This window comes from Panthera pardus, unplaced genomic scaffold (assembly GCF_024362965.1).
Source record: "Panthera pardus isolate Hobbes unplaced genomic scaffold, ASM2436296v1 HiC_scaffold_22, whole genome shotgun sequence".
NCBI classification, from domain to species: Eukaryota; Metazoa; Chordata; class Mammalia; order Carnivora; family Felidae; genus Panthera; species Panthera pardus.
Genome location: NW_026526788.1, coordinates 38,712,769 through 38,736,055, shown reverse-complemented (window position 1 = coordinate 38,736,055; position 23,287 = coordinate 38,712,769). Strand labels below are relative to the sequence as shown.

General features: G+C 58.5%; 1 protein-coding gene across 6 annotated transcripts in view; it reads right to left on the bottom strand.

The window, feature by feature from the left end:
* Positions 1–23,287, bottom strand: part of ZMIZ1 (zinc finger MIZ-type containing 1) — a 234,133-nt gene that overhangs the window by 22,124 nt on the left and 188,722 nt on the right. For 5 of the 6 annotated variants that reach the window (XM_053909631.1, XM_053909626.1, XM_053909628.1 and 2 more), the window contains 5 exons: positions 13,945–14,089; positions 3,605–3,719; positions 2,388–2,605; positions 1,506–1,704; positions 302–592 (listed from right to left, as the gene is read on the bottom strand). In XM_053909631.1, coding sequence (XP_053765606.1) covers positions 302–592; positions 1,506–1,704; positions 2,388–2,605; positions 3,605–3,719; positions 13,945–14,089 — 968 coding nt within the window. The remainder of the gene's footprint in view (positions 1–301; positions 593–1,505; positions 1,705–2,387; positions 2,606–3,604; positions 3,720–13,944; positions 14,090–23,287) is intronic. The other variant, XM_053909630.1, reaches the window with a different exon arrangement.

Genomic DNA, 23,287 nt, shown 5'->3' with positions numbered 1-23,287 from the left:
CAGCCCCAGGAGGTGGGCTGGACCGTCACCATCTTTTATAGGTGAAAAACCAAGACTCAAGAAGGGACACGGCTTGATCAAGGACTTCCAGCTGGGAAATGGCAGAGCTGGTCTTAAAGCCTGGAGCCCGATTCCTCAGTCCTTAGGCTTGGCCTTTTGGTCCAGGTTTTGTCCAGGTCAGTTCGTACCCTTTCCAAAGTACTGCCCACAGTCCCTGTGTTTTCAAGCCCCAGGTTTCCCCCCTCCCCCTCCCCGCCCCCAGCTCCCACTGTGAACGCCACCTGCCTGCTGTCACACTCACCTCTCCCGGGTATGGCCTCTTTATGCTTTGAATAGGCAGGGACTGGGGCCGGGGCCCCGGGTAGGTCTGCTGGGGCATCCGCTGCCCATGGGTGCCAAAGGGGCTGATGCCGGGCGGCCGGGGCTGGTTCATCCCCATGGGAGGGCCGCTCATCCCCGAGGGTGTCATGCCAGCCGCCATGCTTGCGGGGTTCATGCTGCCCCCCATGGAGGCAGGCCCCCGCGGCCCGGGCTGGTTCATGAATTGGCTGTTATACGCCTGGGTGGGACCCATCTGGAAAGAGGAACAGACCTTCAACGGGAGAAGAAGAAAAAAAAAAAGAATAAAATGCCACATGCATTGAAAGTGCAGGGAGGGAAGGGTGGGGGAGGTGGGAGGCTCTGGGTTGGGGGGCACTTTCCTGTGTGGCTGCAGCTGGTGACCAGGCCCCAAGGGAATCTCTGGCCCCATGGGCTCACCGCTGCCCTCTGCAGGCCACACGGGAAAGATGCAGCCCAAGGGTGTTATGGGGTGGGGGCGCAGTCACTCCAGAGAGCAGGCAGCATTTCCAGGGAGGCAGGCAGGGAACGGGAAGAAGGTGCAGAGGTGGGGAGGGGCGTGGAAGGATGGGGGGGGGATGAGGATGGAGGCAGGAGCCCCTTTCCTGGAAGCCCTGGCCCCGCCCTTGGCCAATGGAGACACACCCTCCATCGGCAGTCTGAGGCAGTCCCAGCTGTGCCCATCCTACGGTCCCCACCTCCTGTCCCCTGTCCTGCACTCCTGCGGGGAACCCCCTCGCCTCACATGCCATCCGTCCTGAAGGTCAGGGGAGCAGAACTGGGACCAGGGCTCAACCCCCAGATGGGATGACAAGGAGTATATGGTCTTCAGAGGCCACCACGGGGACAGACTGGTGACAAGACATTTTAGACATGGAGTCCACTCTTGGGCGAGCAGCAGCCCAGAGGGCACTGAGGAACCTCCTTCCCCATTCTCAGACACGCACGAGCCACAAACCCACGCGGAACAAACACAAACCCCCCCACCCCCGCCACACCCACGTCCTGACACACACCTTTCCACGTGCCTCCAAGAAAGCCCAAACACACCCCGACCCCATCAGCTTTCCCAGCACCCAGGGCACTGACACCCCAGGCCTGACTCCCCGGGGCTGCCTGCCTTGCTGAGTGGGCCGAGGCTCGACTGGGACTGGCGGGGCCCTTACCGGTCCGTACTGGTTTATATCCTTGTTCTGCGTCTCCTGCAAGGCTGCCACAGTGGCCGTGGCCGTGGCCGTGGCCGTGGCCGCCGCCGCCGCCACTGCAGCTGCTGCGGCAGCAGCCGCCGGCTGAGTGAAGTCAGCGGGCGGCCTGGTGTGCGGAGGGATGCCCATGCCTGCGGGGGCGTTAGGACCCCCGGGGTAGCTGCAAGCGAGAAGAAGGGAAGACTTAGATACCTTCTGAATCTACAGATGAACCGCGGTAAGCCCTGGGCTGGGAGGGAGAAGACGGGTCATTCCCAGCCCTCCCGCCCCCAGCTCAGAGACAGGGGAGGTGTTTAGACTCAGAACCCAAAGGGGCGCGGGGCCTCCTGTGGGCTGGCAGCCCTTCGTGTCACTTGGTGACCAGCAAGCCGCCGTGTTGGGTGCTGGGCGGCACGGACTCTCGCGGCCGCTAGAGGGCCGCGGAGAGGGGTGAAGCCCGAGAGGTGGTCTTGAGGAGGAATGGGCTGCCTCTGCCTGCCCCCCACATCCCTGCAGCATCTTCCTGGGGTTCTGTGCCCCTTCCTCCCTTCCTCTTGACCCTGGTGATTCTTGACCTCGTGCATCTCTGCCTCCACAACCGGCAGGGCGGTGACCTGCCTGACCCGCGTGGAGCAGCTCTCCCCCCGCTGCTGGGGCCGCCCTCTCCGTGGGTCCCAGCATATACAGACACCAGGCACAAGGGTCACTCTGAGGCCCGAGCACACGGTCCCATCACCACGGGCCTGACGGCAGCTGCTGTAGTGTCTGACTCACAGATCGGCCTCAAAGTGGGGAATGATGTGCCAGGAAGCACGGTGCTGGCATTTAAACTGGAATCTTCCTCCTGGGTGGAAGGCTGCTCACCTGGCCCCGAAGCCCCCGCTGCCGGGGTAGTTGGGCCGGCCGTACATGCTCTGCTGGATGTAGGGCTGAGCGGGCCCGGCCTTGGCCGAGAACTGTTGCTGCTGCCCAGCAAACTGGGGGGAGTTGAGGCCGGGGTTGCTGGTGGTCATGCCCGATGCCATAGGGTTGCCGCCTGGATTCATGGGGTTGTTGGCATTGGCCATAGGGTTCCCGAGGACCTGTGGGCAGAGAGTGGTTGTCACTCAAGCGGCACCCCAGGTGGCATGGGGAGGAAGAAGGAGACATGGGGAGGGGGCGGTTGCAATGGTGAAAGAGGGAGAACAGAGAGAAAGGAGGAGAAAAGTGGAGGCATGAATTGTTCCCAGAGCATATGAATGCTTCGAAGGGGTAATGCAGCCCGGAAGCGGGCAGCACAGAAGAGGAGAGCCTCAGCCTGTGATCGAGTGAGGCAGGGCTGGTCCTGCCCCTGGTGCCAGGTGGAAGGCACTGGACTTCTCAGCCCTCCCCCTGCCAAGGGTCCTGGATGCCCGGAGGGTCGGGCCACACAGAGGCCCTGGGATGCTGCTCCGTGAGGGCGAAGAGAAGCCCATCTGCCAGCTCCGGAGGGTGGCGGGATGCTGGCCGAGGGGCCCCTGTGCCCCGAGACTGCAGGGAGGCCCAGTGGTGCCCTCCCAGGTGGCAAACAGCCCAGAGCCTTCCGCATGGCCATGGCAGAGGCTGGGCAGGTGGGAGAGGAAGGAGTGGAGGAAAGAGGAAGGGGCGAGAGCAGGAGGCAGGTTTGGCCAGGCGTGTGGGGAGGGGTTTGTCACAAGCTGAAAGCTCACCGTTTTGCTAAAATCTAACCCAGGTTACCCAGTGTCAAAGACCCCAGACACTGGGGCCCTGAGGCCAGTAACAGCCAGGAAGTTCTCCCATTTATCCAACCAAAGTAAACGTGGGCTGGGGAAGAACTGGCTCTCCGTCAGAGGAGACTCATTCCCCAGGAAGGGCCCCAGACCGGGGACGGTGTGTAGGGGCCAGCTGCCACCTTCCTGAGGCAGGTGTGGAGGGTAGAGGCGTGCCCACAGCTGAGTGTGCCCTGAGAGCCGGTCTTTCCAGCCGGGCAGAGCCCGGGAGAGTCAGGAGGGCTGGCAGGGGACGGGGACCCAAAGGCCCCGGGGCTCAGGGGATGGTCCTGCCTGGGAGGGGCCGGGGCTGGGGGCAGGAAAGGCTCTTACCTGGCTCTGGGATGTGTTGGTCACTCCCCAAACCGTGGTGACCACGGAGAGGGAGCCGGGAGGCTGGTTGGTGTTCTGCTGCCAAGGGACAGAGTCATAGGGGAACGACCCATCACTGCAGAGGGAGACAGAGGGGGGTTCTCAGGGGCCGCGTACACAGGAGGGCCCCGCCACTCCACCACGCTCCGCAGCTCCCAGCCCAGCCCAGGTGACCCCCGTCTCAGCCAGCTCTAGACCCCCAGCCCTGACAGGCTGTCTGACGCCGAACAGGTGACATCGCACGGTGACAGACTGTGCCAAGCGACCACCTCTCCCCGCATCGCTGGGGACACCCCCATGGCTGTCTGTCTCACCTTAGGCCACCGAAGTCCACAGGCCGCGCTGCGAGGAAGAAGAGAGAGCCGCAGGCCCAACCTGAGCTCCTCCTCCAACCACGCTCTGACATGAAGTGGTCCCTCCAGAAAGCTCTGGTTCCCCCACACCCGCTTCCCCTTGGAACTTCCCGGTCCCTTCTCAGAAAAGGCCGGAAGGGCCCCAGTCTTGAATTTCACCTCTTCCCCCTTCCTCCTGACCCTTCAGAGCAGGTTGGCCACACAGCCCTGCGGATCTGGACTTTGGCAGGAGTTTCCTTACGTCAGTCTCCTTCCCGACTCTGCATCACAGGTACAGGCCTGCCTGCCATGCTTCCTCCCCTGCTCCCAACCCCAGTCTCTCCTGCACATCCCTGCCAAGCTAATCTCCCTCCAACCCCCAAGACGCTCTGCGTGATCAAAGACCTTCCTTGGCTCTCAGTGTTTACAAGGCAAAGTCCAAATTCACACACTTCAGAGCGATTTACCCTGTCGGCTCATCAGCATACCCTGCCTCCCAGCTTGGCTCCCAGCTCTCCTGGAGCAGCCGTACCCACGTCTCCCCAGTCTCGTCGCTAGGCCCAGATGTACCCACTGTGTTTGGTGACATCTCCTGGGAAGCCCCTAAACACCAGAAGCAAGGACTTAACCTTAGGCCCAACACCCCATCCTATACACAGTAAGTGCTCATTAATGGCCTCCTGTTAGTTGCTGCAAAGAGTGACTCCAGGGAGAGGGAGAGGGCTGTTGGGGTTACAGCATCGAGAACACGCCCGAGGCCCAGCCTTTATGAGTGCTGAGCCAGGGCTGTCTCTCCTCTGGAGCCTGTTCCGCTTGGACTCTGGCACCTCTCACGAGGAGAACATCCCGGACACAGCCCCAGAAGGAGCAGAGAAACAGAGCACCCACATCTGCTTTAGTGGCCCCGCACAGCACCCCGACGGGCAGCAGTGAGGCCTGCCGGGCAGCACTGCTGGGTACCAGGATGGGGGAAGGAGGCCTGGAGGAGGGTGGCGTGGTAGAAAGTGCCTCGTGCCTCTGCTGGGCTCGTGCCTTCGTCACAGGAAGTCGGCAGGAGGCAAAAGCTCTCACTCACTCCTGGAGAGCTTCTACCCCAGCTTAGCAGGCCCTGGGGGTGCTGGGAGCCAGCCCAGAGGTCAGGACTTATAGGAAGGAGACATAGTCCTGCATGACAAGCAGCCAGAGAGGAGCCGGGGGTCTGAGTTTCACGCCTGTTTCTTGCCAGGCCGAACCCTCGGCAGTCAACACAGTCAAGGCACGCAGGGCCCTGCAGGGGCGGTCGGACTGGAGGGCAGGACCAGGGCACTGTCTGCCCAGGCTTGCTCTTCCCCGGCCTCACACCCTCTTGCCCGGCCAGCCCCTGGCTTCTTTCCTATCTCTGCTCAGAAGTCACCTCACTGGAGTGGCCTGCCCCGACCTCCTGGTCTCAGAGAAATCCTACTGCTCCCTTTGCCTCCTATCCTGGCTTTTTTTTTTTTTTTGGGGGGGGGGGGTACCCTGGATATAAGTCCTGTCCCTCCCTGGCTCAGGGGACAAGTTCCTCCTGCCAAATGGGCCTAAGAATGGTACTCCCCCACTTTCCAGAGTTTTTAAGCTGTAGGTCATGAAACCCGAGCGGGTCAAGACATCAAACCAGCATGAGGGGAAAAAAAGAGGGAATAAAACAGAAAGTAGTTAAGCATGAACACGTGGTGAGAATACATATTATTCCCTGAACTTAACATCTTGATTTTATATACACGTATGAGCAGGTCCTGGGTCACAGCCGTTAATACGTGCATTTACTCTGGGTCTCAGTCAAGGAAGATTGAGCAACACAGGCCTCGGTCGTGTCAGTCTGATGTGGCTCAGAGAGATGAACGCAGACAAAAGGGCTTTCTCAACTAGAAAGGGACACAGGCTGGAGCATTACTCGTGATTTCCAGGGGCAAACAGCAGGCCAAGAACCTGAAGGGGAGGAAATGTCCTCGGGAACCAGCCCTCCTGCCTGCTCCCTGCTCCTGCTGGGAGCATCGTGTCTGCATCATGTTTGATGATGGGGGGTGAGGCCGGGATGCACAGGCCAAAGGTGACAGACACCTCAAACTCTGCATCTGGGATGGCCGATGGGGACCTGGGTGCCCAGAGAGCTGGGGGGGGGGGGGGCGCAGCAGCAGCACAGGCAAGTAAGCAACGAGCCTGCTCGTCAGCACAGTTGGGCTAGACCCACCTCTCTGGCACAAGTCACAGAGGGCTGGGGTACCATCTGGTCGCGGGCCTGGCACACCACAGTCTCGAAGGGAGGCCCTGCAGGCGACAGTTTTAAACAACGGAGAGGAGACCCCTAGACACCAGCTGTCCTGTGAGGCTCATTCTAGGTGTGCAGGATTAAACACGGGACTCCCATCAGCTTAACAGAACACAAGGGTGAGTCTGTCTTCTCTCCCCAGTCCGCCTGCCCCACAAGCTCCCATCAACCCTCTAGGCTGATGGCCCATTCTGCCCGAGGTTCGTGTCCTTTTAGCACGCACTCGGCAGGCTCGGGAAGAAAAGTCCTCCGGGAGCCCCTGTAGCCCGGCAGGGCCCCGCCTGAAGCCTGGGCGGGGAGCCGGCAGCTGCTGTCTCACCGCCTCGGGTGGGGAGGCCCCGGCTCACCAGGATACTGCACAGGCCCACAAACAGGCTCCCAACTGCCCTGCAGCTCCGTGGGTGGGCCTTGTGGGCGGAAACCAGCTCCTTCCTGTTTCGTCCCCTCCACCCCAAAGCCGGTGAGAAGTGACTGGAACCATCGTTCCCAAACTGGGCATCCCACCGCCCGGCTGCAAGGTTCACCCCAGAGCCCAGGCACATACCAGGAGCGCACGCGTGTGGATGGGGACACGTATGTGTGCGTGCACATGAGCCCCGCTGACATGCTGCTGTGCACACGCGGGGGAAGAGACAGGCACACGCATGGAGGGGCGGTCTCGGGGACTTGCTCGCCCCCACTCGCACCTGCTGCAGAAGCAGAAGTGGCAGCCGCACCAACACGGCTGTGACTCATCTCCTGGGGAGACGGCTCCTGCTGTCGCAGTGAAGGCTCTCGCCCCCACAGGCCCATGGCAGTCAGCCCTGCCGACGCCTCTGCCCGGACTCAGACACCACCGCCAGGGGGGCTGCCCGGCTCCGGCTCCCTGTGCCCAAGGAGCAAGGACAAGCCAGGTTCCTGGGCCCTTCCAGTGTGGGAGGGGGCCCAGGGTGATGAAGAAGAGGCCTAGAAGGCCTGTGTAGGGCTGTGTAGTTCTGAGACTCTTCCTTCCTCCGGCAAATACTATTTAACCTGCAGATAAGTTCAGCCCAGGTCGGGAACCACTCTCTCCTCTTACCCATACCTGGTTGCAATTCAAAGGGAGGCCAGGGCCCCTGGAGCTGAGAGAATCCCACTCTTAGGAATCCTGCCTCCTTCTGTGCGCCCTCAATCCAGCACGGCCTGGTTTCATGCCACAGCTCCCCCCAGCTGCAGTCTAGCCCAGCCAAAACTGCCCTAAGAATCCAATCCACCCAGAGAGACAGCAGTCCCAGAAGCCACTTGGAATCTCAGCAGGGCTCTGCCTGCCAAAAGCTCCCTAATACGGGGACAGGCGCTTTCCCATCTCTGTGCCTCTTCCCGGTCTGGGATGCTGTATCCTCACCCTGGAAAAAATGCCACTCGTCCTTCCCAGGCTCCTCTTCCAAAGGCCACCTCCTTCAGGAAGCCCTTGCCGCATCCACTGGCCTGAGCTCTACTTGTTCCTCGCATTCCTAGGGCCCGACTGGGGGCCCAAATGAGAGCCCTCCTGCCTTTTTCCTTCTGCCCCAGGAGTCCTGAGTTAGGCTACCTGTGCCTGGCATGATGTCTTCAAACCTATAGGGCTCAGAAAGCCTTTGCTAACCAGAGAGAAAGCCCACCTCTCCACACTCTCCTCAGAGGGATGCCTGAGAAGGGAAAACGGCGCCCATTCCTTAATTCCGATTGCTGACCACTCACAGTGCGTTTGTGACCCCACGGGCACCGGCACCCAGGAAGTGAGAGGTCCTGCCCTCTGGGGAGAGGGACAGAGGGAAGCTAATGAAGCAGCTCCTTACTCTCTTTATGCCTCAGTGTCCTTGTCTGTAAAATGGGGATACTAGTACTTCTCTCAGAAGGCTGTCACGAGGATTACACGAGCTCACACGTCTAAGGCACAATGGCCACATCTGGCATAACGCAGGCACCTAAAAACTGCTGGCTGTTGCTGTCGTTGTTATGATTTATCGCGTGGCTTCTAGAAGCAAGGAACTGTGTGAAGGGACTTTCACCCGAGAACACATTCCCTTTAACGTGGGCTCGACAGATGCATCTCTTAGGAGCTGAGGCTCACAGGGTCCCAGAGTTTGTCCAGGGCAAGACTGCCAGATGGGTCTGACCACGCCCCACTGTCTCGGGGAGCTAAGGATCGGGGAAGATGGCTCCTCCCTGCTGGAAGATGGGGATAATGTGAGGGCAGCTATGACACGCTATGAGGGACATCTCGCAGTCCCTGAGAATTCCAAGGGGCACAGCTTCCTGAGGATTCTCAGGGAAGCTGCCCAGCATGAAGGGACAGAGGGCCTGTAAAGTTTGGTCTGAGAGACAGGCTGCAGAGAAAACCCAAACAGTGACCCAGGAAAAAACACTCTATCCATCAAATCATTAGCTTTGGCCCGCACCAAGTATCCTGGCAGATATTCAGGGACTCCAACCAAACATTTCTGAGGCTAATACTCAAATGGCAGAGGGAGGCCCTGTGGTACAGAGGCTAAGTTTCTGGGCTCTAAACCTAGACTCTTTATAGGGTCAAACCTGGGTTCTGCTACCGACAATTTGCATCAACTTGAACTTAAGGCAGCTCACCTTCCTTATCTGTAAAATGGGATGAACGCTCTCCTAAGATGAAACATACGAATACAAGTTCGGCACAGTGCCTGGCACAGAGTCCCTGCTAAATTGTACATACGCTCTCCTCTCTGTTTCTCCAGCCTGACCGCATGTAGGTAGGCACCCATGCTTACTTGCTCATACAATGATGGTGCTTAGAAGTTCTGCAGAAATGCTATCGATGAGAGGGAGTGTTATCATCATTCCTGTTCGTTTTCTGAGCCTCTGAGGCTTTGCTTCAGTGTCCCTCTGCCTTCCTGTTTCTAGTGAACTCCTACCTATACTTCAAAGCCCAGCCTGGATACTCCCTTTTGTGATTCTCTTAAGCAGAAGCAAGGACGTTTTCCTCTATTCCCTCAGCTCTTTTTGTCACATGAAAGAGCTTTTCACGCTGCAGTTATAGTAGACGATTTACATGTCTGTTTGGCAGCTCCATGGGCACTGACTGATGTTTGCTAAATGTGAGAAAATGAGTAAAGCCCAGCAAGAGGGAGTGATGATTCCTGGCTCCCGGGTACCTCCTGTGGCAGTGTCTACACAGACATTCATGGAGGGAAGAGGAGGGGAGGGCTGAGTTATTTCTTCCCTTGCATTTCTAACAGCCACTTTATTTGGGAGAAATAACGAATTCCTATTAAGGGTATTGTCAGACCCTAATTAATTTCCCTGATCTGGCTATATTGGTCCCGTCTCCATGCAAGGCTGTAGAGTTACCATTAATGAAACACCAAGCCAGTGAGGAGCTGAAGCTCCCACCCTCTTTAATTTAGGGGGACCATTAACACTGCTCTCTATCATCACAATGACTCGGGCCGCTTCCTTTCCTCCCTGTGGTGAAACATAGAGGGAAATGCGTCGCTAACTGCATATTACAGGGTTTTAAATTTTATCAATAGGAAGGAGGAAAGGAAAAGATCCTGTATCTTAGCAATCTGGAACCGATGGAGCAGGATTTATGGGTCCTTCAATCCCCCTTTCTTTCTTTCTTTCTTTCTTTCTTTCTTTCTTTCTTTCTTTCTTTTTCTTTTTTCCTTTTCTTTCTTTCCTTGCTTTTCTTTCTTTCTTTCTTTCTTTCTTTCTTTCTTTCTTTCTTTCTTTCTTTCTTTCTTTCTTTCTTTCTTTCTTTCTTTCTCTCCCTTTCTTTCCTTGCTTGCTTTTCTTGCTTTCTTGTTTTCTTCCTCGCTTTCTCTGTCTTTTTTTAATTTTCTGGGGGCAAGAAGGGCCTGTTACCCTCTGAGCTTTGGGTACGGCTACACAAAAGCAGCTAACAATGAAGGCGGTGAAGGTAGTGTGATGTGACCAAGGAAAGGAGAACACCAGGGGTCAGCTCTGAATGACTCCTTCTTCGTCAGCTGACAAGAGTGAGAGCGCCAGAGTCTGCCGGCACCGAGCGGAGGGCTGGGGGAATAATGACTGGCCTGTGGGACATCTTGTGTGCCAGGCCCGGCGGCAAGCACATTCCAAGTCCTGCACTGCTGTTATTCTAGTGCTACAGATGAGGAAACTGAGGCACAGAGAGGTTACAGAGCTGCCCAAAGTTCCCCAGCTGGAAGATGCCAGGGCAGCAGCTCGCCTCCCGCAGCCTGGCTCAGGGCCTGTGCCCCAACCTGCCGCACCGAGGGGAGCACCGGGGCCGCACCCAGGCACCTCTCTTCTGGGGGTGCCGCAAACCCCTCTCCTGGAAGAAAGGCAGCACCCCTTGATTCCGGAGTGTTCCCCAGCTCTAGCGGGCTCTGGCTGTAATTAAACGAAGAGTGTAAACAAGATGTATTAGGCTTTTAATTACTTTTGCAGCACTTATTTGCATATGGACAATGTGCTAATCACAAATGGCTTTTTTAACCACTCATGAGCAAGAAGAAGGCAGAAACGTCTGCCGGCAACAAGTCTGGGCCGCTGCGGGCACTGTGAAGGGGTCCAGCTGCAGGACCGTGGGCCTGAGGCCCCATGCTGCCCTGGGCTGGCCTCTCCCGGCCCTCCTTCTCCCGCCCGAAGCTCTGCACACCCCTGTAAAGTGGAGAGCACACACCTACCTACAGCTCGCTCATCAGGACCAGACTCTAAGACGGCCCATTGACTGCTCCACAGACCACAAAGCCCTCCCCAAACGTGCGGGCACCCGACACTCCTCCTGACACCGTCACCCTCAGCAACTGCCACGGGGCTGCCGTCGGCTGGCCCTTTCTGATGCCTGGGGCCTGCGTGGCAACGAGTGCCACCATGTGCCTATCGGGTCGAGGGGTCACGGGCCCCAACTCCCAGCCTGGTGCTATGGCACCAACCTCCATGTAACCTTTCCTCTGAATGTCCACGACGGGGCGCCTGGCTGGCTCAGTCGGTCAAGCGTCCGACTTCGGCTCAGGTCATGATCTCACGGTTTGTGGGTCTGAGTTCTACGTCAGGCTCTGCGCTGACAGCTCGGAGCCTGCAGTCTGCTTTGGGTTCTGTGTCTCCTTCTCTCTCTGCCCCTCTCCCATGTCAAAAATAAACAAACATTAGAACAAAAATGTAAATGGCTGTGACCATGCGACAGTCACACAGTTCCCCAGAGAGAGCCTGGGGCTTCAGGCTTCCAAGGCTCCCTCACCCTTTTATTTACTTGTCCTCAGAGCCTACAGACAAGGACCCCTGAGTTTTCAAACAGCCACACATCTCAAACACCAAATCCTGGACATCACAGGGTCCTCAAGCTCACCTGGGTTAGGGTCTCCTTAATTATAAGGCAAGAGGGGCTTCTGTCCCCACGTCACTCAATACACTTGTGGAGGAGGATGGTCAGAAAAGTTTCCTTTCTGTGAAAATACTTGACTTTCTCTTCAACTTTCTTTCCTTCTGGTTTTGGAAATTACATGAGAACTTAAAAGGTGATGCCCCTCATGGGAATTTCCTGGGAAATTCATGAAGCTACGAGTAGAGACCAACCAGTCTCAGAAAGAAGTGTTATGTTAAGGAGGCCACATTCCACGGAAGCAGCTGGTCATCCATCACTTCTCCGTGAAACCTTCCAGGGCACAGGGCTCTCCCATCTCTGAGAGGCTGCTGTTTTGCATTCTCCATCATTCTGTGAGCACATACAGGGAGCTGAACCAGTGGTACAGGTGGCAGGGCACTGGGTAACCAGCCAGTGGCTCTTCGGCCCACTGAGGGAAAGCCAGTTCAAACTCCTAGAAGGCACCTGCCCAGCTCTCAGATCAAACCCTTGAAGACCAAGGCCCATGTCGTCTGGGCAGCCTCTTGACAGCCATTTTCCTCCTTTGGAACCCCAAGGCCAGGCCGACCTGTCACCGAACCCTAACCCTGCCTGGATCTGGCAGTTCCCAAGTCGCCTCACTGGTCTTACTTCCCCAACTAGCGAGATGCAGCCCCTGGAGCACAGACATCCCTCATCTGGTGAACTCCAGGACGGGACATTCTCATGCTGGCAGCTCAGCTCAGCAACAGCCTGGCAAAGGCCTGGCCGGGGTCCAGATCCATGGCGCCCCGTGGCCTGAACGGTCATGGCCAAGCAGGTCTGAGGCAGGCCTCTAAGCGGGGCTGCAGGGCCCTGGCCCAATTGGAGGGGGACAGGCTGGAAGGACAGGACGTGTGAGGCAACAAGAGGCAGGATGAGTCTGGCGGGGCAGAGTGGGAACAGACTAAAAGAAGGGTAAATGTGAGCTGGGTAGTTTAGGCTGCATTCAGCCCCACCTAGTGCACAGTGGCTGGCAGCTGCTCAGACGGACAAGACCTGTGGCTTTTTGCTGAGCCAGGGTGAGGGGAGGAAGGCGGCCAGAGGTGGGTTTTGTCTCTCTAGAGCAGTGCTTCTTAGCCACAGGTGATACCCTTGGCCCCAAGACTGTGTGAAGGTACTTAAGCACCGTGGGGGCGGGAGAGGGGGCAGTAGAAGAACCGAGTGGGCAGGGACCGAGATGTTAAATGCCCTGCAAAGTCCTGCACCATGAAAAAATGCCCTGGCCCAAATGCCAACAGGGTACCACCCACCAGGAAACACGCACAGAAGGGGGGCTGTCCTGAGTCTGAGTGGTCACAGGTCGGGCTGAGGGTGCGGTGAGGCAGTGGTGACGGGCTTGCCGTCCTATAAAGTGCTTCTGGCAGAGGTAGGGAACCACGTGTTGGGGCCGTCCTGTCTGGGCAGGGTGCTGGACCTAAGGAGCTCCCCTGGGGCTCTGAGAATCAACAGTCTCCAATTCAATTTGTGGAGTGTGGCCAGTGCCTGCGTCTGTGGCAGCGCCTCAACAGCGTGAGCCAGGTCTCCTGCGGGGTGCTCTGGGTCGCGGGTGCCTCGGTCGGGCTGGGTCACGAACGGGAGCCTAGCTCTGACTGCAAATGCACCTCACCCCGAAACGCGCTCGTTGGCGGGACCCGCAGAGGAAAAGCAGACAGCGTGGCGGGTCTGTTGCTCGGCCGGCAGAGAACTGGGCGAGGGCGTGCCCAGCTCAGCAAGGCACCTGCGGAACACTTAGCCACAGGACTTGCTGGGCCCGAGCCCACACGCCTTCTGAGGCCGGTGCAGGGCAGACCGGCCAGTTCCTCAGTGCCTGATGGCCTCCACCACACCGTTCCCACCTGTGTCCCTGGGCTTCTGGTGGCCCCACCCCTGCGCTAACAGCCCAGCCTCACTCAGCTCCTGCATGGTCGGCCTGGGCTCGCTCTGTCCCCATCCATCTGCCGGTGGGACCATCAGCTCTGTGACGTTCTCGAGCCCCTTCTGGGCCCCGGGTGTCTCCGGGTTTGCCCAACATCTCGCTCAGGAAAAGGGGGAAGACCCTGGGCTCAGGATGGTTACCTTTCAGCCCAGAGTCTAGAACCTCAAGAAGAGACGGCCCTCCACTGAAGGGACAAAGCAGTCAGGCTGGGTAAGACCAGCGCTTGCAGCCTCCGTTGTCACGCTGGAGAAACGGCGCTCACCCACACGGATTTAAAGAACAGCGGCATTTGAGAAAACAGGGAATGTCCTCACGGCTGCTCAGAGGCCCCCACCCCAGTCCTGCCACCTGAGGGGCTCTTCCAAGGGCATGTCGGGGCCTGAGGGCTGGCTGCCCAGCGCCCACCCCTGGAGGCACGTGCCCACTCACCTGTGCGACAGAGTGGGTTTCATGGAGCTCATGGAGTTGAGGGGAGGCTGCATGGGGAGTTTCCCGGGGGCGTCGCTCTGGCGGCTCTTCTGATGTCGGAGAAGCAGCAGGCGGCCGAGCTCCTCGCACCAGGAGGACAGCAGGGCTACGAGGAAGGACAGGATGGTCAGCGGGCCCCGCGGCCACCTCCTCCTGCCACGCCCACACCCCCGTCGCGGGCCCACACTGGGTGCTCCCACCTTCGTGTGACACTGGGAGAGCCACTAAGCCTCCTCACCTGTACAGCGGGACTAACACCCCGAAGGAAGGGCTAAAAGGCTCCTGATGCTGGAGGAGGGCAGCAGAGGGGGGCGCATTTCAACGACTACCTCTTTGAGAAGGACAAGCCCAGAGGCGGCAAAGAGGAGAGACCGGACATGACGGAGGAGACGTCAGGGGTCACACCCCCAAAGCAAGGGAGGGAGCCACGCACAGACCCTGTGTGGGGCGAGCTTAGGAAGGGCCTGCCGGCCCACCCCAGACTTCTCAGCGAAGCCTCTGGACAAGCAGCCCGACATGGCTTCTCCCCCTCCCCAGAGGTAGGGCAGGCAGGGAAAACTTCACAAGGAATCCAGAGCCTTCCTGGAGCCTAGTGAGGATCCCAGCAGTGCCTGCAGGGTCCTCCCCGGAAGAACTCCCCACAGAAGTGCCCATCCTTCCAGTCAGCCCAGCGGCTGGCCCCTGTGTGCTGGGCACCCACGCTTTGGAGAACGAAGGATTTCCAGGGCAGAGGGCGGCCCACGGGTGGGGGCTAAGCTAGAGCGTGTGAGGGGGCGGCAAGGGCAGAAGCACAGGAGGACCCTCCACGCCCAGGCTTAGAGACATTAAACACAGAGAGAAAAGCAGCTGAAGTTAACGGGGTGCTGGGGAATCATCTTCCACCGGCCTGAGGTAACCACCAGGGGCCAAAAGCAGCTTAGGCTCAGTCTGTCTGGCCAGGTCTTCCAAAGAGCATGAGGGAGTCCGGAAGGCCGGGCTGTCACCACCTTGCCGTGTGAACCCACGGAGCTCGGAGACCCTCTCTGGGCCTCCATTTGCTTGCAGAGGAAGAGGGATAACGACTCCTGCCCTGCCTTCCTCCCAGGGCTGTGGTGAGGGGTAGACGGGAAAACTGCTGAGACGATTGCGTGGGAGCAAAAAGGGGCGACCACACCTTGGCCCCCTCCTGCCATGAGTACTTCAGCCGGACTGGTCTGTCTGATGGCTACGGAAGTAGCCCCGCCAGGCAGCCGGGGGCCTTTGGAACCAGGACGGCTCAGCTCAGCCACTTGGCTGGGTGCAGAGCCCGCTCCCTCATTTCCAGGCTCTCCCATCTAGATGCTGTACAACATGCTTCCGCACCCTTCTGTTCAAACCTGCCCTGCATGATCCAGAATGCCAGCTGTTATCCCCATTCTACAGATGAGCAGACTGAGCTCAGGCAGGTGAAGGCCCTCGCTCACAGTAACCACGCCTAGACGGGCAGAGGCACAGATGGTGTGTCCCCTGCCCCACACCCCCGTGGGGAAGCCCAAGCCTGAACCAAAATGTGGGGGAGCGGATGAAACCCTTCAGGAGGCAGACACCAAGTGGCTGTGGTCTCCAGCCCTGCCAGTTCAGTGAGGAACCCCTCAGGCCACGTGCAAATCATGCCCGTTGCCACGTTCAGCTGGCACTGGGGGAAAAAAAAAAACAAAACCTTGAGGCACAAAGCCCTGCCTGGAGGGGTTGCACAGGGCTGTCGCCTCAAACTGCCCAGACCCCGGGGAGAGTGCCCCATTAGCCCGAAAACCCGAAAGGCAGGGCCAGGGACCCCCTGAAGTCATGTCACACTCTGCCCCTTCTCATGGCCCGCGTAAGCTTGATCAGTAGTGGGGGGCTAGGGGTTCTTTCCCGCTCCTCCCCAGGCGGGCAGGGGCCAGGGGCCAGCCACTAGGACCAGCCGGAGAACCCTGCACATGCCGTCCTGCTGAGGCTGCCCGGGAGCAAGGTCCACCGGTTACCAGGGACCTGCTGGGGGCTCAAGGACAAGAGAAGGGCAGCGGTTCTTGCAGGGAACAGGGCGGGGCGGTGACGGGCCCTCCCGGCTTGCTGGGTTTGTCTGCTCTGCTGGTGCAGGGCCCGAAGACATCCGGTCAAGGAGGAAAGTGTGGGCTGAAAAGCAGCCTGTGCCCTCGGCCAGGAGAGCACCTGTTTCTGCCTCCAGGAGGGGCTGCTGGGGGGGGGGGGCAGCTAGGTCTTAAGAGATATGTCCTGGCCCTCTTTGTGAGGCTCATCTTGCCACCACCTGCACAGGGAGGCCCCTACCCTGGCGTGTGTCTGCCCAGAACCAGGGCAAAGCGCCCCTAAAGCGGGCATTCAGCACACATCTGCCGCAGCTGGAGGGGGAGGCAGCCTATTCAGAGAGGTTGGAACAAACAGAAATGAATTTCCAGATTGCTCCATTCTTCTCCTAAGCCCCTAGTTACTGCTTCTTGTGTGTGTGTGTGGTGGGGGGGAGGGGGCGGGCACTGGGCATCTGGAAACTCATTTGCACGCCAAGCACGAGGCCTGCAGGATCGCAGCGACGGAGGGACTGCTCGGCTGCCAGCACAAAGGATGGCCACAGATGGTGCTGCCCGCTGCCCGTGGCCGCACCTCCCAGCCCTCACCCTTCCCGGGGGGCACCACGCCACGCAGGAGCTCTCCTGCAATGTCACGGGCCACCCCCCTGCTTGCTCAAGGACAGCCCTTGTCTCGTGGAGTGGTTTTCCGTTACGGGAATAAAAGGGAGCCGGTGGCATAGCAGAGCCTGGCTGTGAAGAGTCTGGAACGCTGTGAGCAGATGTGACATGTGCATTAGGCAGTCACGGTATCACACAGATGCCAGGACAGCCACGTTCCTACAATCAGGAGGCAAAGGGCAGGGAGCGAGGGAGGCAGCACCCTTCACCCCCTCGGCCTGAGCAGCCGGTGAGCACAGAGGCCACACTGGCAGACACATGGTGGCGGCTGCACGGGCACAGTGTGTGCTCTCTCATGGTGCAAGCCAACGCAAGCTGTTCTGGGGCAAATGCCGGTTCACGACGACGTGTGGGAATGTGCAGCCAAAGAGGGAGTCTGGGCACCGTCAGAGACCCTGGAGGACTGACGGACAGAGGCAGGTAGGGGATCACACAGGGACAGAGAGACAGCCCAGCAGGGTGGGGTGTGTCTGGATGTGCACTGCCTGTGTGCGTGCATCTGGGCCGAGCTGAGTGTGTGTGCTCTGACGGGCCAGCCCCGCCTGCATGTCTCTCTGGCCCTGTGTCTCTCCTCTGGGCACTCTCTGCGGTGGGAAAGGAAAAGGGACCACTGAGCACAGGCTCTGGGACTCGGGAGGGATGCCAGGCATGAAGAGTCCCCGCATGGGGTGGGAGGGACCGGAAGGTGTGGTGCAGAGTGCATGAGGGTGCCCGCAATGGGAAGAGTTTCGGGAGGGGATACCAGCCTTCCACATCTCAGGGGCCCCTCCTACTGTGTAGACAGCCACCGCGGCCAGCCCTCTGGCCAGTCCTGGGAGGACCACTCACCCGGACAGTCTGGGTTCCACCCCTTAGAGCTACATGACCTTGGGCAAATCATACGAGCTCTCTGGGCCTCAGTTTCCTTACCTGTTAAGTAGGCATTGATGGCAATGCTCACTCCTTGGAGGGCTGTTGTGACATGTAAATGACACTAACCCCTACAAAGTGCTGAAAACAGTGTCTGGTGTAATAAGCATGGAGGCCCAGAAGGCACCGTGTGTGGTCTCTGGAGAGCAGGTGAGGGTCTGCAGATGTTCCCTGTTCCCACTGGCAGGAAAGCACCTTGCGAATGGGAGGAGGCCATCCCAGCCCCCTCCAGGAGGTGTCAAAGCAGCCCCAATGGGCACCAGTGCCCCCGCTGCCCCAAGAGAGGGCAGGGACAATGGTAGGCAGGCCACGGGAAGTGGGGGCTAGGTGCCCTGGCCCTGTAGTCCCACAGGTGACAGTACTTGGCTCATGTCCTGCCACCGTGAGATTTCACACAGGCTGCTTCATGGCTCGGAGACCCAGTTTCCCGATCTGTGAAATGGGCTTAACGGGGGCTGCCTGCCTCAGAGAATGGATGTGAGCTATGATTAGTGTTGCCAACCAACTATAAGGCTGTCCGAGCAGAAGCCAGAAAGGGAGGGAGGGTGGAGAAGGGAACAAAGGAACCCTGTAACCCACAGTAGTCCCAGAAGAGCAGCCCCTGCATCCCACACCCACCACATAGCCCTGGGGGAGCTGGTGAGGCACTGACTTTGGAACCAGTCCACAAAACCTGATCCCATCTCAGTCTTTACCACCCACGTGACACCTTGAGCAAGTTGCCTAATCTTCCTGTGCCTCAGTTTTCCCATCTCTAAAATGGGGTGGTGGTATTCTACTCCCCACCTCATAGGGTAGTTGTAAGGATGAGCTGAGTTACCATCAGGCCCTAGTAGGTACTATCCATGTGTTTGCGACGATGACAATGGGCATCACTGACCCATTGGTAGATGAGTGACCAACAGGATGGGGGCCTCGGTGTCTCCGGCCACTTGGGGCCATACAACAGAGTCAAATGAACCGAAGAGGAATGCGGTTCCAGAAGTGCACAGGGGCTGGGGTGGCTGCAGGGCATCTGTAAGTCCCAGGCCCTGGAGTAGATGATGCCTAGCTGGCTGCAGGCTCTGTGGAGTGGCCCCTTCCTCCTGCCTCCCTCCTGAGCCGCTGAGGTGGGTGCCAAGGGGCAAAGTGAGGACAATATCATGTGCCCTGCTTCGCCGGAGACACAGGATGCAAAAATCAAGTCCTCCCTTAGAGGCGGCTCTGCCTTTGCTTCAGCCACTGGAAAGGTGCCTTTAGCCCTGAAAGGGAGGAATTTGGGCTTCCCTGGGATCCACCACGGGACCCCTAGCCCAACAGCAGCCATCTGAGGGGTTCCTTGGGGTCCAGAGCAACCCAACACCCAGACTCGGACACCTCACCTGGCCCTATCTTAGGCCCTAGTCTTCAGCAGCCAAGTTCCTGATGGCCACACCACAGGGGAAGCAGCAGCCCTGAGGGTCAGTGGACAGGAGAGGGGACTCCAGCCAGGGGATGACGTGACAGCTGAGTTCTCGGTCCCACTGCCTGCACTCGACTCTCTGCAACTTACCCAGGGAGCCACAGGGACACCAGATTCCCACTCCAGACCTGCCATGGACCTAAACTAGGGCCATCTGCCACAGCATGTGTCTTACAGTCGATGTCATATTGTGCTGTGATTAGTGGTAGGACTTCCTTCCTAGTGGGACATAAATATTGGTGTGCATGACAATGGGAGGCACCTTCTATTACTGGGATGCAGTAGATGTGTTTAGGGACCCCTGTGCCAGAAGATGCTATGGCTAAAGCAGCATGCACTCTTCTGAAAGAGAAATGGAAATGAACTCCAGGTCTGAGCATCAGGAGGACACAGGATGCACATCTAGGAGGGTAGGGTGGGAAAATGGCCGACATTTGCGCCCCAAGATCTTCCTGGCTATGCCCTCTGCAGCCACCACAGGATGCTTGAGGGACAAGCAAAAGGAAACCAGATACAAAAGTGAGGGCAGGTCGGGAGTGGCGCCCAGGGCATGTTAGTCCTGGCTTGTCTCAGATGTGTCCTCCTTGGGGGCAGTGACAGGACCTGCATGTCTCTGTACCTGCAGCTGCTGGCAGAGGGACATGCAGGAGGGGCTGGCCAGATGGACTAGTGGGATGGGCTGGTCTCACCAGAGAGATGGCGGGGTGGGGGTGGGAAGAGGCTGTGTGGCAGGATTTGGGAATTGCCTGGGTTCCAGGTGTGGGGAGGGGGGTGTGGGTGAAGCTGCATTCTCCAGACAAGCCCAGCAGCCAGCAGACAATGAGCCGGTGCGTGTGGAGGAGAGGCAGAGGCTGGGGTCGGGGAGTTAGAGCATCAAAGGGGTGATCGAGCTCACCCGGGCACAGGAGAAGGGCTGCCTGCCCCTTGCCAGGCTGCACTCCAGCTTGAAAAGCAGCCAGGCACCAGAGGCAGCCAAGTGGCCACAGGAAACAAGGCATTTGTTCTTTATGGAGGCGAGCAGGGGACGTTCAGACAGTGAGAGGCCTGGGCTGCTCATTCTGGGGAAGGTCTGCAGACTGGGAAGGGATGGGAGCAGCCATGGGTGGGGAGGGGGGCGTCAGGGGGAAGGTATAGAGACCTGGATGTAAGGGCCAAGCCAGACAATTATCAAATGCACTGCAGCCTGGGGAAGCTACATGCAAAATGAAACAAAGGCATATTAAGTATCAAAGAGCATCTTAGCGACTAAAAGGCTGCTGGAGAACAGAGGAACTCTGGGTGTATATGAGTGAGTGTGTGTGTGTGTGTGTGTGTGTGTATGTTTGAGAGAGAGAGAGGAACAGAGAGAGAGACAGAAGGGGGGAGGGAGGAGGAAAGGGAAGAAGGGAGAAAGGAGGGGCTTCTGAGACCCAGGCTTGGGGCAGGACTCAGAGGTGCCCAGGAGGCTGTGGCCACCCCCTGGGGAAGGGGGTGAGGAAGATTCTTGCAGGGCGAGGCACAAAGATCCCTTGGGAGAATGCCAGTGGAGTTCACTGCTCAACGAGGAATATTAAGGACCCACACTCTCAAATGTTTCCGTGCCATCAGCTCACTGCCATCAGGACCGTGCCATCGGGACCCTCTGAAGTGGCAGCAGGAGCGGGAAAGTCTGGCCTGGGCAGCTGGAGGGCCCTGCCTGGTGAGTTGGGAGCAAGTATGGGCCTCCACGCTGGGCTCCTCCCAGCTCCCCACCCCGCATCTGAGGTCGTGTTCCCCGATCCACCCAAATTCCCCGGGAGCACCTCAAGCCACCTCAGGGAGACATCCCCGCCTCTGCCCCCCACAGAGACCAGTGCAGCCTGATCATCTCTGCAGTGTGTCCCCTTTGCTTCTTGCCTCTTGCAATCACCTTCTGCAGGCCTTGTCCCTTCGCCCCTGAATTACGACAAGCCCGGCCCATCATTTATCTCCGTCTCCAAACCTGCCTCCTGCCAACCCACACTATGCAAGGCGGCCAGAGGAATTTTTCCACAAATGTATTCTGATCACCTCTCTCCAGTCTGTGTCCCCGGAGGCTGTACGCTGCTTGGTAGGGATGGGAGATGTTCAATGGATGCGGAAATGAGTCAGAGAGAGCCGGGCTATCCGGGGGAAGGTGTGCTTTTGTGTTGTCACAGCAACCCACGGGCCATGAGGGGGGCCAAGGGGTTCGCTTCTGCAACCCTGGCACCCAGCACGGCCCTTGGCACAGGCCATGCACCAACACAACCGATGCACTGAAGAGAATCGCAGCTGATAACCCAATACAGGTAAGGCGGGAGGGACGGACAGACTGCACTTGCTGCATCCGAGAGCCAGACAATCGGGGTCAACCTGTGACCGGTGCCCTGTGGCTTTTAAACCTGTCAGCAGCTCCCCATTCCCCAGGGGCTGGGACCTGGCCTCAGGAACATCAGCCCCGAAAGGAATCTTATCCGGACGAGTCTAGAGATTGGCGCTGTCATCAAATAACGCCTGTAACTGAGTCAATTGAGACCTGTTTTGTGACACGCACACCCACTGGCGGGCCACGCCAAAATGGAGTAGGAAAGGTAAGCAGATTACAGAAACCACCTCAGTTCCTATACCTTGGGAGGCTGGCTGCCGCCCTGGGTTCTCTCTGCTCTTGGGTTGACACTGCTGTTCATGTGGACAGTGGCCGCCTCACAGGGGATCCCAGAGCACCTCGCCCAGGGCTCCCTGGCCATGCTCTTTCCCCCTCCAGCCTCCAGACCCAGGCCACGCCTTCCCAGCTTCTGACCTTCCTTTCATCCCCCACCCATGGGGCCTTGGGACCACTGCCCAGGGAAGCTTGGGAGTAAGAGACCACGGGGACTTCTGCCTGTGTCCGTAGACCAGGATCCCACTCTCCAGAGCCGAGCAGGGAAAAGGAGTAGTGAGGGGCCAGGAGGGGAGGAGGTCAGGCGGGGACTGGTCTCTCCCTGTCATCTATAAAGTGGGAAGACAAGAAGAGGAACCTCTGTTCACAGGCCTGGTGTGAGGAGTCCCAGGATGAAGGAAGGGCCCAAGCTCTAAACCCCACGTAAGAAATGGCAAGTCTTGTGCCAGAGTCTTTGCTGTAAAATGCTGCCTACCTCCTACCTCCAGAAGGCAGAGTGGTGGAGAACACACGCTGGAGCCAGTCAGCTCGGGTTCAAATCCCAGCTCAGCCACTTGGCAGCTGTGTGACCTGGGGTGAGTTACTTAACCTCTCTGTGCTTTGGTCTTCCCTTTAGTAAAATGGGGATAGTAAATATTACCTACCCCCTAAGCTGTCGGGAGGATTAAACCAGCTAATGTACATCACATGTTAGTACAGTGCCTGGCATATACAAAGGACTATAGGCAAATGAACCGTTTGTGTTGTTACTGAGCGCGTGGCTCCTTTAAGGATAGAGAGGCTGCCCTGTCTCCCCATCTACATGCTGTTGTTCAAATAAAACACAATTTCTTTCACTCATCTGTAAGAGCGTCACAAAAATGCTTATATACCACGGGCCCTAGCTTGTAGCACCTCTTTCATGCTGGGTGTTCCCTGGGCAGGCAGCGCTGTCCCCTAGTTCCCAGCTATGCCCGTTTTCCCTGCCCGACTCTCTGAAGCGGGCAAGACGATAGGCCCCCCACATATCTGAGCCCAGAAGCTGCTCACTTCCAACCCTGCTCTCGGGCCATGCGGTGCAGGTGGCCAGTTTGAGCAGATTCCTTCCCCGAGAGTGCCTGGGAGTGGGGACTGACTTTGCAGCCCCCCTCTCTAACCGGGCTGACAGAGCAGCTGACAAAGGGCCTCTCCTCTGGCCCCACACGAGGGGTGGTTAGCTGGGAGGCCCGGGCAGACCCTTGGCCCCTCCTCAGTCCACATGCTTCTGTGTATCTAGCAGGAGTGGGATGAGCGACAGGAGCCAAGGGCAGGATTCCTGCTCTGACCCATGACCCCCAAGCTGTCTGTGGAGTTGTTCTTCTGCCTGTCCTCCTCTGTGGGCCCACTTCTGTCGGGTCCCCTGGAGATGGAAAAAGGGCCCCTCCCTGCCAGTTCTCCAAGGTCATCTCCTCCCAGAAAACAGCACAGGATGCACATGACCACAGACAGGCAGAGCCGGGGTCAGTGGCTGCTTGGGCTCAGGAGACCCAGCGTCAGCCCTAATGTGGCCACTGACCCAGTGGGCCGGCCTGGGGTCTATGTGCATGCCTCTGAAATGGGGTGACGTCGCCCCAGCATGGACAGGGAGGGTCTGAT